Source organism: Nannospalax galili, unplaced genomic scaffold, assembly GCF_000622305.1.
Source record: "Nannospalax galili isolate Female #2095 unplaced genomic scaffold, S.galili_v1.0 scaffold488, whole genome shotgun sequence".
Lineage (NCBI taxonomy): Eukaryota > Metazoa > Chordata > Mammalia > Rodentia > Spalacidae > Nannospalax > Nannospalax galili.
This window is the reverse complement of record NW_008360316.1, coordinates 2,128,517-2,141,857: the sequence shown is the minus strand read 5'-3', so window position 1 is coordinate 2,141,857 and position 13,341 is coordinate 2,128,517. Positions and strand designations below refer to the sequence as shown.

At 39.9% G+C, this 13,341-nt stretch overlaps 1 protein-coding gene across 8 annotated transcripts in view; it reads right to left on the bottom strand.

Annotated features, from left to right (window-relative positions):
• Rcbtb1 (RCC1 and BTB domain containing protein 1) overlaps positions 1–13,341 on the bottom strand; it is a 66,607-nt gene that overhangs the window by 25,939 nt on the left and 27,327 nt on the right. For all 8 annotated transcript variants that reach the window (XM_008824978.2, XM_029559565.1, XM_029559564.1 and 5 more), the window contains 6 exons: positions 12,010–12,117; positions 11,486–11,628; positions 9,631–9,821; positions 7,651–7,777; positions 3,895–4,046; positions 3,161–3,291 (listed from right to left, as the gene is read on the bottom strand). In XM_008824978.2, the coding sequence (XP_008823200.1) occupies positions 3,161–3,291; positions 3,895–4,046; positions 7,651–7,777; positions 9,631–9,821; positions 11,486–11,628; positions 12,010–12,117 (852 nt within the window). The remainder of the gene's footprint in view (positions 1–3,160; positions 3,292–3,894; positions 4,047–7,650; positions 7,778–9,630; positions 9,822–11,485; positions 11,629–12,009; positions 12,118–13,341) is intronic.

Sequence of the window (13,341 nt, the reverse complement as noted above, 5' to 3'; positions counted from 1 at the left end):
ACTCCTACAGAAAAGAAAACTGAGAAGCAAATGGACACCTGTGTTCCTTCCACCCAGACACCCTTACAGTAATCTACTACCCCAAGGAGGCCTTCTGAAAATAGTTTTAATAGTTAACTTTCAACCACAGTAACTTCCAATTGACTAATACATATAATAAATGGATTTGATTTTTTTAATACTCTCAATGCTATGGTTACTTACTACATTCCACAATATTAAGGAAATAAAAATGTAAAAATACACTAGCCAATGACAAAGCTCGGCATCAGAACCAAACAACCCTATCATAGAAGTGATGCTACTATGTTCCCACACTGAATGTGTAATCCTGGTAGAATGTAAGGTTTATCTGTTGTCTCAGATACTTTTCCAAAGTGCCCCTTCATGGTGAAGTGGTTCATGTGTATCTGTTCATTCAGTTCTCTATTTTCAGTGTCTCACTATATTCACTGATTCAGCCCAGCACACATTTGAGTGCTAGCTCTGTGTCCACACTGTGACAGGCTCCAGGGAATCACATGCATTTGTAGTCTCTCTAATGGAAGAGTTCTTAATGTTTATAACTCAAAGTGAGAAAAATAAAGAAAACAAGAACTGTTGCAATAGCAGTGGCGTGAAGGTTTTTCTATTAACTTTTAAAAATGGGTTTTAGGTAAAGATGAGAAACAAATTTATAACAACTAGGTCTAAGTTGTTTGCCTCTAGCCAGGTTGTCCAGACTGGTATTAAGTCACTGAGGTCTTACTATTGAGCAAAGAACTCATGAACATGAAGTGTGGAGAGGGACAGGGAAGATTCTAGAATCAGTCCCTAAATGGAGAGAAAAAGCATCAACCAAATTTAAAATTTTGTATCACTGGGTGGAAATGAAGTCTAAAAAAAAATAGCATTTCCAATAAACAGATTCGAGTTGCCACAGGGAGGGTAGGAAAACAAACTGTATCTCTATTTCCCATTAGAAACAATTTACTTGGTCATCTTTCCATTTGTTGTCACGCTACAAAGTCAGCTACATTTGACCTTATGAAATATTTATCATCAAAAAAGAACCTCAAACAAAAATAGGATACATTTTGAAAGTATGAGACATAATGGTCAACTTTGATCCCTCAGTGTGATGGATACAAAGTCCATCCTCTGTTACACCTCAAAAACCACAATGTGGCTCTTTAGTAATTTCCTGATATGGGGGCTTCTGCCTTATCAAATGCTGACAAAATGTCTCTAAGAATAGGCTTGGTGTCACTTGACCTGCTTGCCTTAGCTCACCACTTTGAATTTTTTACTTTTTTTTTTTTTTTTTTTTTTTTTTTGAGAAATGGTCCCCCTTTTATAGGTCTGGCTGGTCTGAACTTGCTATACAGATCAGACTAGGCTCAAACTCATACAGAGATCTCCCCGCCTCTGCCTCTTGACCTGCTGAGGTTAAAGGCATGCATCACCATGACCAGCTTTATGAATCTGAAAGATCAAACAAATCAACTACTAGTTCATGAATTATCTTTACTGCACCATTTTGTGCTACTATCTTCATGGACTCAAAATGTTTGCTATTAAGTGTCATACACACCAGGTGTTGCAGCACACAGGTAAATAGGGTGCACACAGGTAAATGAGTTCCTGCTCATGAGGCATTTAACTGTCTGAGGCACTGCTCAACCTCAAGAAAATTCAATAACATAACATTGAGATTTCAGACTCCAGAAACATCACTCATTCACCCTCTCCAGAAATCAAGAACCCCAGATTTGAAATTCAGCTAAGCATAAAATAAACAAAAAGGGGACTGGTGAGATGGCTCGGTGGGTAAAGACACTTGCTGCACAGCCTGACAACTTGAGTTCCATCTCTGGATTCCACATAAAAGCTGTAATGAAATGCCCCTTCTAAAAAATAAAAAATATTAAGAAAAAGATTCAAAGTTAAGTTTTAGGTATAGTCTAATAATTACACCTGAAAAAGAGTAAAAGACAATTTGAAAATAATATGGCATGGAGCAGAATGAGTGATTATTCTGTATTTTTCCCATAATGAAGGCTGTGTTCATAAACAGGTAGCTTGTGCCATATGCCTAACAACTTACAACTTTCAAATAATTTGTATGCCTTCACCACAAAATTAAAATCTCCCCTTGCTCTAAGAATCACTGTCTTATCAATTACCACACTACTGTCATATAGCTGGTAACATACACTTTGCTAGAAAATATCTATGCATATGTAAGATCACAGAGACCCATAGACAACATGTATGACTAGTTACACAATTATATCTAGCACTCAATGGTTCATATCACATATGATTTTAAATGTTTGTACTTGTGCTTTGAAGAAAACTTTTCATGCTAGTGAAGTGAGATCTAGTTTGTTCTTGTTAATTGCTTAGAATGGCTGACTTTGTTGATAATCATTTAGATGTTTTTATTTTATATCCATCATTATACCTTGAATACTAGAAATGGTCTTGTCAATTTATCATGTATTTTGTTAGTCCTTATTGCTAGAAATAAAGCTTGTATTTATGAAAAAAAAATTTTTTAAAAAGGAGAAAACTGATTCCCAAAACTTGTCCTCTGACCTCCAGATGCACACCATGCATGGCAAGTGTGTGCACATGCACAAAAACACACAGGCATACACCTACATGTGCATACACTAACTAAAATCTTAATTTTTTAAAAGGAATACACAGTAAGTTCTTCACACAAGAATAACTGAGTTTTGGGAAAATGACAGAATTCCAGACACACACAGACAGATGTAAATCACATGGCATCCTGGGCTTCTGACAGGGTAGAGTTAGGGAGGGCAGCAAAGTGGGTCTGGAGATACAAGCACACTGTCACTGCAAAAGACTAGAAACTACAGTACATGACTTGTCAGTCCAGTGGAGGATGGCACTCCAACTACAGGGCTCTGTGGGGCCCTCAGTCAGTTAGTTAAAAGTGGGAGTAGAGAAACAACTGATTTTGACACAATGAACCGAGAATTAAAGAAGCAAGGCCAGATTTCACCCTTTGTTGAGGATCAGTCAGTGTTCACTGAGTCCCTAAAGAGATGTGACATTCCTTGTGTCACAGGAGAGAGAGAGAATGGAAATGGGCTTGTGGTGAGGGAGCTGGGGCTGTTCTGCTTTGCTGTGTGCAGGTTTATGTTACCTCTGCATCATATCTGACTGCAGCGGAGAATAACGAAAAAGCATTCTCCACAGTAATTCCTCGCTTGATAATGTGCTGACAGAGCTTTTTAAGTCTGTTTTCACAGTAAGATGTCGCCAAGTCCAAAAGACCTAAAAGTAAGAAGTACAGCAGGTTTAAACACAACTTTCACTTTATGTGAGAAATTTCATAGCAAATACTATTCTGAATTTGAGTAAATACATTTTTTAATCCATATATCTCTTATTGCCAAAAAATACACCTGTCCTAATTTACTTTATAGAATTTTTTCCATAGTATGGGGGTGGGGTGGAATTTCTTCCTTATTATGTTTCTAAAAATATTAAATCCATTAGAAACCTAAACTTTCATATAAGAAAACTCTTAAATGTCTACAATTATAAACTGTGTTCATCATTATTACTAGTACCATTTTTAAGGACATTTTCTTCAAATCTTTAAAAAGCATGGAAAAAAACTGGATGTGGTAGTAATGCCTTTAATCCCAGCACTTGGGAGGCAGAGGCAGGAAAATCTCTAGTGAAATCAAGGCTAGTCTGGTCTACATAGTGAGTTCCAGGCTAGCTGGGGCTATAAGGAAACCATGCCTCAAAAAAAAAAAAAAAAAAAAAAAAAAAAAAAAAAATCAATACACCTGTAACTTACTACATGTCACTACTCTAAGTACATGAGGGAGTTGTGATCACATGGCTTGGCCAGTCCCAATGTGGTACCTATGGCGTCCTCAGGCGGCAGATCCACTGTGTCTGTATAGAGGTACTGGAGAAAGGCACGGTACACGGGGTAAGAAAACTGGTCTATTTCTATCACCTCTTTCATGTCCTCATTCCAGTAGGACTGGAACATGGATCGGAAGTGCTCACACCTAGAACAGAAGCAAAAGTTACCTAATGAGGATGCTAAAATCAGATAAACAGATAATAAAGGTTCTTTTACCATCTCTGGGTCATCACATGCCAGAATCATGGCGTCTTAGCACCAAAAATATTTATGTCTTTTACAAATTCACTTTTATCTTTGGAGAAAATACTAATTAGATGCAGAGCTCAAAAGTACTTAGCACTTTAACAGCACTACTGTTTCCATGGAACAGTCCCCACTCTGGCCAAGTTTTTTGGATCATTTGTTTTTATTTTTAAATACATAGGAATGTGGGGTCTGGAGAAATGGCTCAGTGGTTAAGAGCAATGGCTGCTCTTGCAGAACCCAGATTTGGTTCCCAGCACCCACACAACAGCTAATAACCTTCCGTAACTCCAATTCCAGGAGATCTGACCTTCACAGGCATTGTACAACATGGGTGCACTTACATGCATGCAGGTAATACACTCATACACGTGTAATAAAAATAAAAATAAAATAAATACACATAAATTTTTTTAAACAATGCAGTGATGACTGGGATGTAGCTCAGTGGTGGAGCACTTGCCTAGGATGCACAAGTGCCTTGGGTTCAATAGCCAGCACCACAAAAAAAAAAAAAAATACAAAGAAAAGAAAAAGGAATTTCAGAAATGAACTTTTGACTATAATACATATTAGCAACTGAAATGATTGTTTTGTCTTATATAACCAGCACATGTATAAAGTGGTTTAAATGTTTACAGGGTTCTGTTAATCACATGTATGGCATCATCATCTGATGAGACGATTTTTTCCAATCTCCAAAAGCAGCCTTCTCTCACTGTGTGTTTGCTCAGCCTGCTCCCTGCCCTCTCCTCCCAGGCCCTGCCATACATTTATCTGTAAAGCATTAGCAATCACTACAACAGTTAAGAAAACCTAAGCAGTTCTTTTAGATTATATTTACATGTACAAATCCACCTTCATGATGAACTAGTTTCTGAATATTCAATTTTCTTAAAGTACAGTGCACAATTTTTAATTACCTTTTAAAGTTAATTTGGAGATACAGTACACATATAATAATGTATTACACCATATTTTTAAAATTCACTCAATACTAAAAGAATGGGTTCTTCTATAACATTCTGAGATACTAAGCAAGATATAATGGATGCAATGGTCAGAAAACTATATATGAACTGACCAGGTGACCATAGGATCATAGATAGAAACATGTCCAATTCACTCACTACTGTAGTTCATATAATTACTGCTCTAGGTAAAGAACGGCATATGGCTTTGGGGTTCCTTTGAAATGCATTATTTTACAAACAGGATTTTTGTTGTTGTTAATACAGGGTCTCATATAACCCAGGATAGCCTCGAACTCACTATGTAACTAAGGATGACTTTGAACCACTGCCCTGTTTGAACTCTGAAGAAAGCATGTATGGCTACGTGTGCAAAGTTGCCAGCAGTGAAGAGTGTCCATGAAAGCAGAGCCAGGTAGGCAAGCAGGCAGACACAGGTGCTGAAGTGCAGGGTCCCTTCTCTTTAAATGAGACAAAAATCTATGCTTTATTTACACTGCTGTGTGAACATCTGCACTATACCTTGTAAACAGACTACATTTAGTTTCCTGAGCCTCTGTAGAAAAATGCCCTTTAATCTGTATTACCTGCTTACAGCACCTCATCCCTCGGAGTTAGAAACTCAGGGCTCTTTGTTCTATGGAACAGGGAGCCTCCTGGTTCCCAGCTTTCTTTAATATTAAACTGTCTCGTATGCAATATTCTATTAGATACCATGTTGCATGTCTTCTGTGTCCACCGCAACCCAGCCACACAGGATATAGAAGGCCTTCCTACAGAGTGCCAATCATCACCACACCTGGTTCTTTTTTAAATTCTATTTATTATTTTATTTTATGTGTATGAGTGTACTGCCTGCGTGTATATAAGTGCACCCATGTCATGCAATGCCCCTGGAAGTCAGAAGAGGCTGTTAGATCCCCTGGAACTGGAGTTATGGTGGTTGTTAGTTACCATGCGGGTGTTGGGAGCCAAACCCGGGTCCTCTGCAAGAGCAGGCAGTGCGCTCTTAATCACTAAGCCAACTTTCCAGTCCCAGCCACATCCAGTTTTATTCAGTGATAGGGATCAAGCCCAGGGTCTCTTACATGCTAGGCAAGTAGTCTACCAACTGAACTATATCCCCAGTCCACAAATGAATTTTTTTGGTGGTGGTGGTGGTGTTTTTTTTTGTTTGTTTGTTTGTTTGTTTTTTTCTTTTTGAAGCAGGGTCTCCCTGTAGCCCCAGCTGTCCTGGAACTCACTATGTAGACCAGACTGGCCTTGAACTCAGAGAGACCCGCCTGCCTCTGCCTCCCAAGTGCTGGGACTACAGGCATGAGCCACCACGCCCGGCCACAAATGGATTTTTAACTAAATTTCCAAGAAGATATAAATAGCTAATTTAATGGTTTGGTTTTACATTGCCTCTTCTCTGTAATGGTAATTTAGGTAAATAATCAATTAATCATTTATTAATAAATGCTCAGTTCTCTCACATTTATGCAGGACTCCTGTCATTTATTCTGTCTAAAGATCTTTTCTTTAGTTGAGAATTTCATACCCTTTAGGGCCAGAAGGCCAGCATTCCTGATTATAAGCATTTTCTGCTTAGGGAAAAATGAATCCTTAATTGAAGACGATATATACTGATATTCATACACAAATGTAACCAACCATGTAAACAAAAATTTCCAATGGAAGTAAACATCCACAAGATCTATAACATTTATTTTCATGACCGAGGATTGAACCCAGGGCATTGCCCATGCTAGTCAAGTGCTCTATTACTGAGCTATACCCATAGTCCAATCTTTAATTTGAAAAGTAACAGAGGAACAAGGTGTACAGCTCAGTGGTAGAGCATTTGCCTAGTTTGCACAAGACCAAGCACTGCAAAAAAAATACTTCAATACCCAGCACTGCAAAAAAAAAAATAAAATAAATAAAAACTAGACAACAAAAAAATACTTATACTCTCTTACTTCCTGAAAATTGCATGAATACACACACACACACACACACACACACACACACACACACATCTTTAATAAATGGATTGTGGTGGTCTGAATGAGACTGTCCCCTCTACACTCCAAATATTTGGACATTGTGTCCCCAGTTGGTAGCACTGTTTTTGGAGGTCTTAGAAGTTGTGGCCATGCTGGAGGAAGCACGTCACTGGGGGGCAGACTTACAAAGTTCTTAAGCTTTGCCAGATCTCCAGTCACTCTCTGCTTCCTGTGTCTACTTGAAGATGTGAGCATTTAGCTTCTGTTCCTACTCCAGCCACCTCTACCCCCACGCCTCTCTGCCATGATGGACTCTAGCCCGTTTGGAACCATAAGCTAAATAAACACTCCCTTTTATAAGGGACCTTGGTCATGGTGTTTCTAGCACAGCAACACAAAAATAACTAATACATGGACTGTGACACTTCCTTGTACAGCCAAAGTTGTATCTTATTAGTGTTTATTTTGTGGCTTAATAAAGAAACAGCCATAGCAAAAAGAAAGTAAAATTATTTATGGATTTAAACATATGCAAAAATACCTGATTTTCAAAACAGCTTTATGGACATGAATATATTTCCCATCAATCCTAAACTTCAGATCAGCAGTTTCTGGACTATCAAATTCTTTCTTCAGTGACTCTGCAACTGTTAAAAAGTCTTCATGCTCTAAAGGCAAGAGACACACTGTTAACACAGAAACTCAGGACACAGATTCAAGTCATAAAAGACTTCCAAAAGATGACATTATGGGCATAATGTCACTCAATTTTCAGTCAATAAAGTTCATGCCTCATTTGACAAATCAACTTCATATTATTAAACTATCTTGGATCCATAAACTACCAATAAAACGAGTAGTTGGGAAAGTCAAGTAATAGTCTTACATGCTTAATTAAACATGAGAAATATATGCTTAAAAAACCCCTCACAGGTAGTCCACAGAGATACAAGTGAACTCTCAAAATTTGAGTGGTTCTCTTCTGGGGCTAAATGCTTACCAATTTTCCTTGACTGAGAACATCTTGGCTCTGATTTGAAGTTTCAAAGCTGGCATAGTTAAATCAAGGAGGCCCCAGGAAACACCTTAGCACCCTAACAGTTGAGTGCTTAAGCAGAGAAACTTCTAGCCATCTGAAATCTAAACATTGTTCTTAACCCTAAGAATTAATGTTCTAACAATAATCTTTCCTCACTATCTAGAAACAGAATAAGTTTGTCTTACAACACAGCTGTTTTAGGAAAAGCAAACATGTTAGCTGACATAAGTTGGTGGAACAAGTTATTCTGAATACAGTCAAGGTTCCTATACAAATTCATGCAGCACTTTATATGTATGAGAGGACAAAAAGAGCAAAGGGCACTGGGAGGGAAATATATTCCAGAGGCTAGGCACGGAACCACAGAGGGCAGATTTAACCACCCTCAAGAGAAGGGTGACTTAACTAAAGAGCTCAGCCTCACCCACCACAGAGCTCCAGTAGATGGGAACAAAAGTGGGGATTTTTCACAGACAGTCTTTCCCTGACCTCATAGCCTGGATCACTCCAGAACAAAAGAAAGGAAATGACTAGGATGGGCAGAGTGTTCAGGGATATAGATGGCTGATCACCTACCCAAAATAGAGGTTCTAGTGGGTGCCTCATATCGTGTCACAGAATGGAAATAACCCTTTCCCCTTCTTTGTTTCTGATGACCAGTTATAATTCCTGCTTTCAGGGAACTGTTTCTCAGAGGTATGAATTCTTTATTTGACCTTCTTCCTGACAACTGAGATCACACAGAGAGGAAAAAAAACACTTCTAACTGGGAGGAAAGAAGTCATCTAGGAGAGACTAGGAAAAGTGGTCACTTTTCCCAAACAGTATTTAAAATGCCAGGACATTGTTCTGAAAAGGATGTCTGCATTTTAAGATGCAAGAATCTGAGGAAGCCTTTCATAACTAGGTCCAGCTTGAGTACATGGAAATCTCAGGCTGTGCTGTACTGATGTGCTTTGGCTTTGTGTGCTAAACATACCTGGTCCTATGCACAGACCTAAATTGCTTTTAATCATAGTATTAATTGCAAATATTATACATTGCTAACTGAGCAGGTACAATGAATTTAAAGGAAATGCTCTTTGTTTCTGTTTAGGTTTAGCAGTAGTTTAACTCTTCCTGAATATCCTCCTATCCCCATGACAAGGGGGTGGAGGTAAGGTGTGGCTGCTTAGTGAATATGGGGTTTTCCTTAGGAGTTTAATATAAACAGTGGGTACAAAGCATTATGAATGGACTAAGTTCCACAGGATTGTATTGGTTAATTTTGTTATGTAAATATGGCCTCAATTAAAACAGAAGCACCGAAGGAGAAATAAATAACAAGTTCATGACCTATGAATAAATTTGACAAAGATATTATAAGCATAGAATAAAACATTCTAAATCTAAAAAGCTCACAACTACCAAATAAGCAGGAAGTGGTATATGGTCATATGACAGAGCAGTCTTGCCAAGTGGAAGCAGGCCTGAGCTGCTTACCCACAGAGAGAAGGCGCCATGAGACAGCAGGGGTGGCGAAGCAGGCAAACACATCATCGGTGCAGGAGAAGTGGGTGAGGTGGGGGAGGATCACTGACTGGCCCCGGCACTGGCCCCACATGTACACATGCCCACCTTGGGTCTTGGCAGCAGATGTGTGGGTGGAGTGACAGGCTGCAATCTCCACAACCCTGAAAATTTTTAAGAAAAATGCATGTTACTGCTATATCACATTAGCCTCCAGCATACCCCATATAGTAATTAAAAAGTACATGCTTGAACAGCTAAAAATCAGTCCAAGGTTAGAGATATAATCTGCCAAGTCCTCCCTATAAAACCAAAGGTCAGAGCAAGAGTCTCAGTCTCTCTCTCTCCCTCTCTTCCTGACAACCTCACTCACCTAAACTCATCCTGAGGTAGAAATACAGGATAAATATTAAGGACAATGGACACTGACAAATGTCATCCCTGTTCTGGTGGCATTAATAGTAGATTTAAAAAAATATATTATCGGGGCTGGAGCAACGGCTCAGTGGTTAAGAGTACTGGTTGCTCCTACAGAGGACCTGGGTTTGATTCCCAGCACCCACATGGCAGCTACAAACCGTCCTTAACTCCAGTTCCAGGGGAATCTGAAGCCCTCTTCTGACCTCTGTGGCACTGCACGACACAGGTGCACTCACATACATGCAGGCAATACACTCATACACATAAAATAAAAATAATAAAATATATAAAAAATATACATATTATCATGTGTATGCATGTTCAGGTGTGTGTCAGTGTACATGTGTGTGAAGGCCAGAGAACCACAGGTGTCATTCCTCCTCAGGCATTATCAACCTTTTTATTAAGATAGGGTCTTTAGCTAGCCTGGAATTCACCAAATAGGCTAGACTGGCTGGGCCGAGGAATCTGCCTGTCTCCACCTCCCAGCACCAGGATTACATGTGCATCTGGCTTTTATATATGGGTTCTGGGGATCAAACTCAGGCCCTTGCAAGCACTTTACTGACTGGACTATATTCCCAGGACCCTCCCTCCAAATACTATCTTCTTATACAGTATTTTGTTTTTCTTTTTTGGTCTTTTTTGGAACAGGGTCTCCCTATAGCCCCAGTTGGCCTGGAACTCACTATGTAGACCAGGCTGGCCTTGAACTCACAGAGATTACAAAGTGCTGGAATTAAAGGCGTGCACCAACGTGCCCGGCTCATATAAAGAATTTTTTTATAAATACAACTTCTTTCTTCTCATTTTTACCCAGAGCTTAGCAGTTCATTAGGTTTATCTGATAAACAATGGGCTAAGGCGTATGGGCTCTGAGCATTTCATTCCAAAGGGCAGTAAGCCACACCTGTTTCGTTCCTCAGAATTCTTCTTAGGCAGGGTCCCAAACACACTAATTGGGTAAAACCTCACAATTTGGTCAATAACGTTAAGCATCTATTTCCACAGCAGAAATTAAACCAAATCAATATTTAAATAGACAATGTCCTTTAAGACAGGATTTTAATTATTTAAAAGTAAATTTGGTTGGTGCAAAGGAAGTGCACACTACACTTTAAATTTCAATCTGATGACAGACTCTAAAATAACTTCCCTAGTCAATGGACAACTCCCAAGTCTTTCAGAATTACACCAGGATGTCTTCATTTCTACCAATCAAGATAGCTGCCTCAGAAGGCAGAACAGTAACTCCAACTTCATGCTCATTCTGGCTGGTACACAAAACCATTCTGATCAAAGAAAGGATGTTAATAAAAAAGAATCCTAAGCCAAAAACCACAACCCTGCCACAGAGTCCCACCCCCCGACACACACACAGTCCCAAGACATGGCAGGGCTAATTTACCTTTCTTTTTCCACCATGATGTGTGCTGGACTTAACAGGTTATTTTTATTGCCAGTTCCCAGCTGCCCATATGTGTTAGCTCCCCAGGCATAGAGCAAGCCCTCGTCTGTTAGTGCTAGAGTATGTGCATAGCCGCAAACAATCTGCAAGTAAACACAAATGGTTACCATACCAGGAAGATAGGCAGGGCAGGGCAACCACCTGCTTAAGACCACAGTTGGCCTCTGCAGAATGACAGGTCAGCAGCAAGTGTGGACTGACTTTTGCTGGAACATTCAGAGCATTAGAAAAGCCCAGCCCCTAGACCACTGAGCTTCTCTATGGATTTCTTTACCCTCTCAAGACCATGTCCAATATCATGGGCTTCCCTCTCCTCACAGAAAAAGTAGGGAACATAAAGCATGGAACATGGAAGGTGAGGTCATAGGAAATTTCCAGAAATGAATGACAAAAGAGTAAACCTCCACTAGGTCTCCATGTCTGAGCAGGGGTGGGGCCAGCTGCCCAGACAACATTACATGTACCTGGTTCACGCACACGCTGTGTAGAGCTGCCACTCTCACTGGGGTTAGCTGGTTGCCGTTGTTCCCCAAGCCCAGCTGCCCATTGCCATTGTAGCCCCAGCCGTACACCTGAGAGGAGAGAGAGAAGAAAGTTTCCAGGCTGTGGAACTGCAAATGGCAAGAGGGAACTCCTGTCGGACTGATCTTCACAGATGGTTTAGGAGTGAGGATGAATGAATCTGACACCTAGTGTATGTCCTACACAGGAAAAGGAACTAGGAATGAGACTTAGGTCAAAGTTTAACAAAGGAAGTAGGTACACGGAAATTTTTGCCAAACAGGTAAGTAAAAGCTACAGTAGAGATCACCAAGGCACTATGGGAACAGTGAGGAGGGAGGACTTAGTTCTAGGAAGAAAGTTCAGGGAAGACATTTTAGAAAGTGATGATCTAAGCAAGGTTGAAGATGATGGCATTCTAGGCAGAAGGCACCGAATGTGTCATAGGCGGATGAAGACAATTAAGTGAAATAGTGGAAAAAGACCAGAAGGAGCCGGCTGGGCAATAAACTGACAAAAAACAGAGCTGGGCATGATGGTGCAAACTTGTAAGGCCAGCACTCAGGATTCTGAGGCAGGAAGTCTGCTACCATTAAAGGCTAGTATGAACTACGCCAATTATTTCAAAATAGATACTAAATTTACATTTTCAGAAGACTACACTGGCCACGACATGAAGGGCGACAGGAGGACGGGTGACAGGACAAGAAGACACCTTAGTAGGTAACTGCACTTCCCATCAGCAAACAAGTGAGTTCTCATGAGGCTCTGAGGTATGAAGTGACAGAGGACCAAGAAAGGGGATGGGTAAGAAAGGGGTTCAACAGGGAAAATCAAAGTGGGTCCTCAGGTGTATCTAATGACATGGGCATCTGCTGAAAGCAGCAGCTGGTACGGACTAGTCAGGAAGCATAAAGGTTTGGAATATCCAGTGTGGACCAGAGGAATAACTACTAACCAGGAACAGATTTTAAAAGTTCTAGCTCAAATCAGAAGCCTACAACTTATGATGATACCAGCCCTCATATCAATGCAGGCAAATGCACAGTGGAACTTCTCAAGACAAAGTGGTATAGGAAAGTGGACAGGACTTTAGGGTCCTAATGAGAGATGGCTACAGGCACTTTCACAAAAGCCAGAAGTGGAACAGTCATCAGCTTTCTGGAAAGAAATTTGGCAACAGCTATCAACATTTTCAATGGTGTACTTCTTGACCTAGAAAGTCTATTCTGGGAATTTATTCTATAGAAACACTTGTATAAATAAACCAAGATATAGACACAGTAATAGAAGAC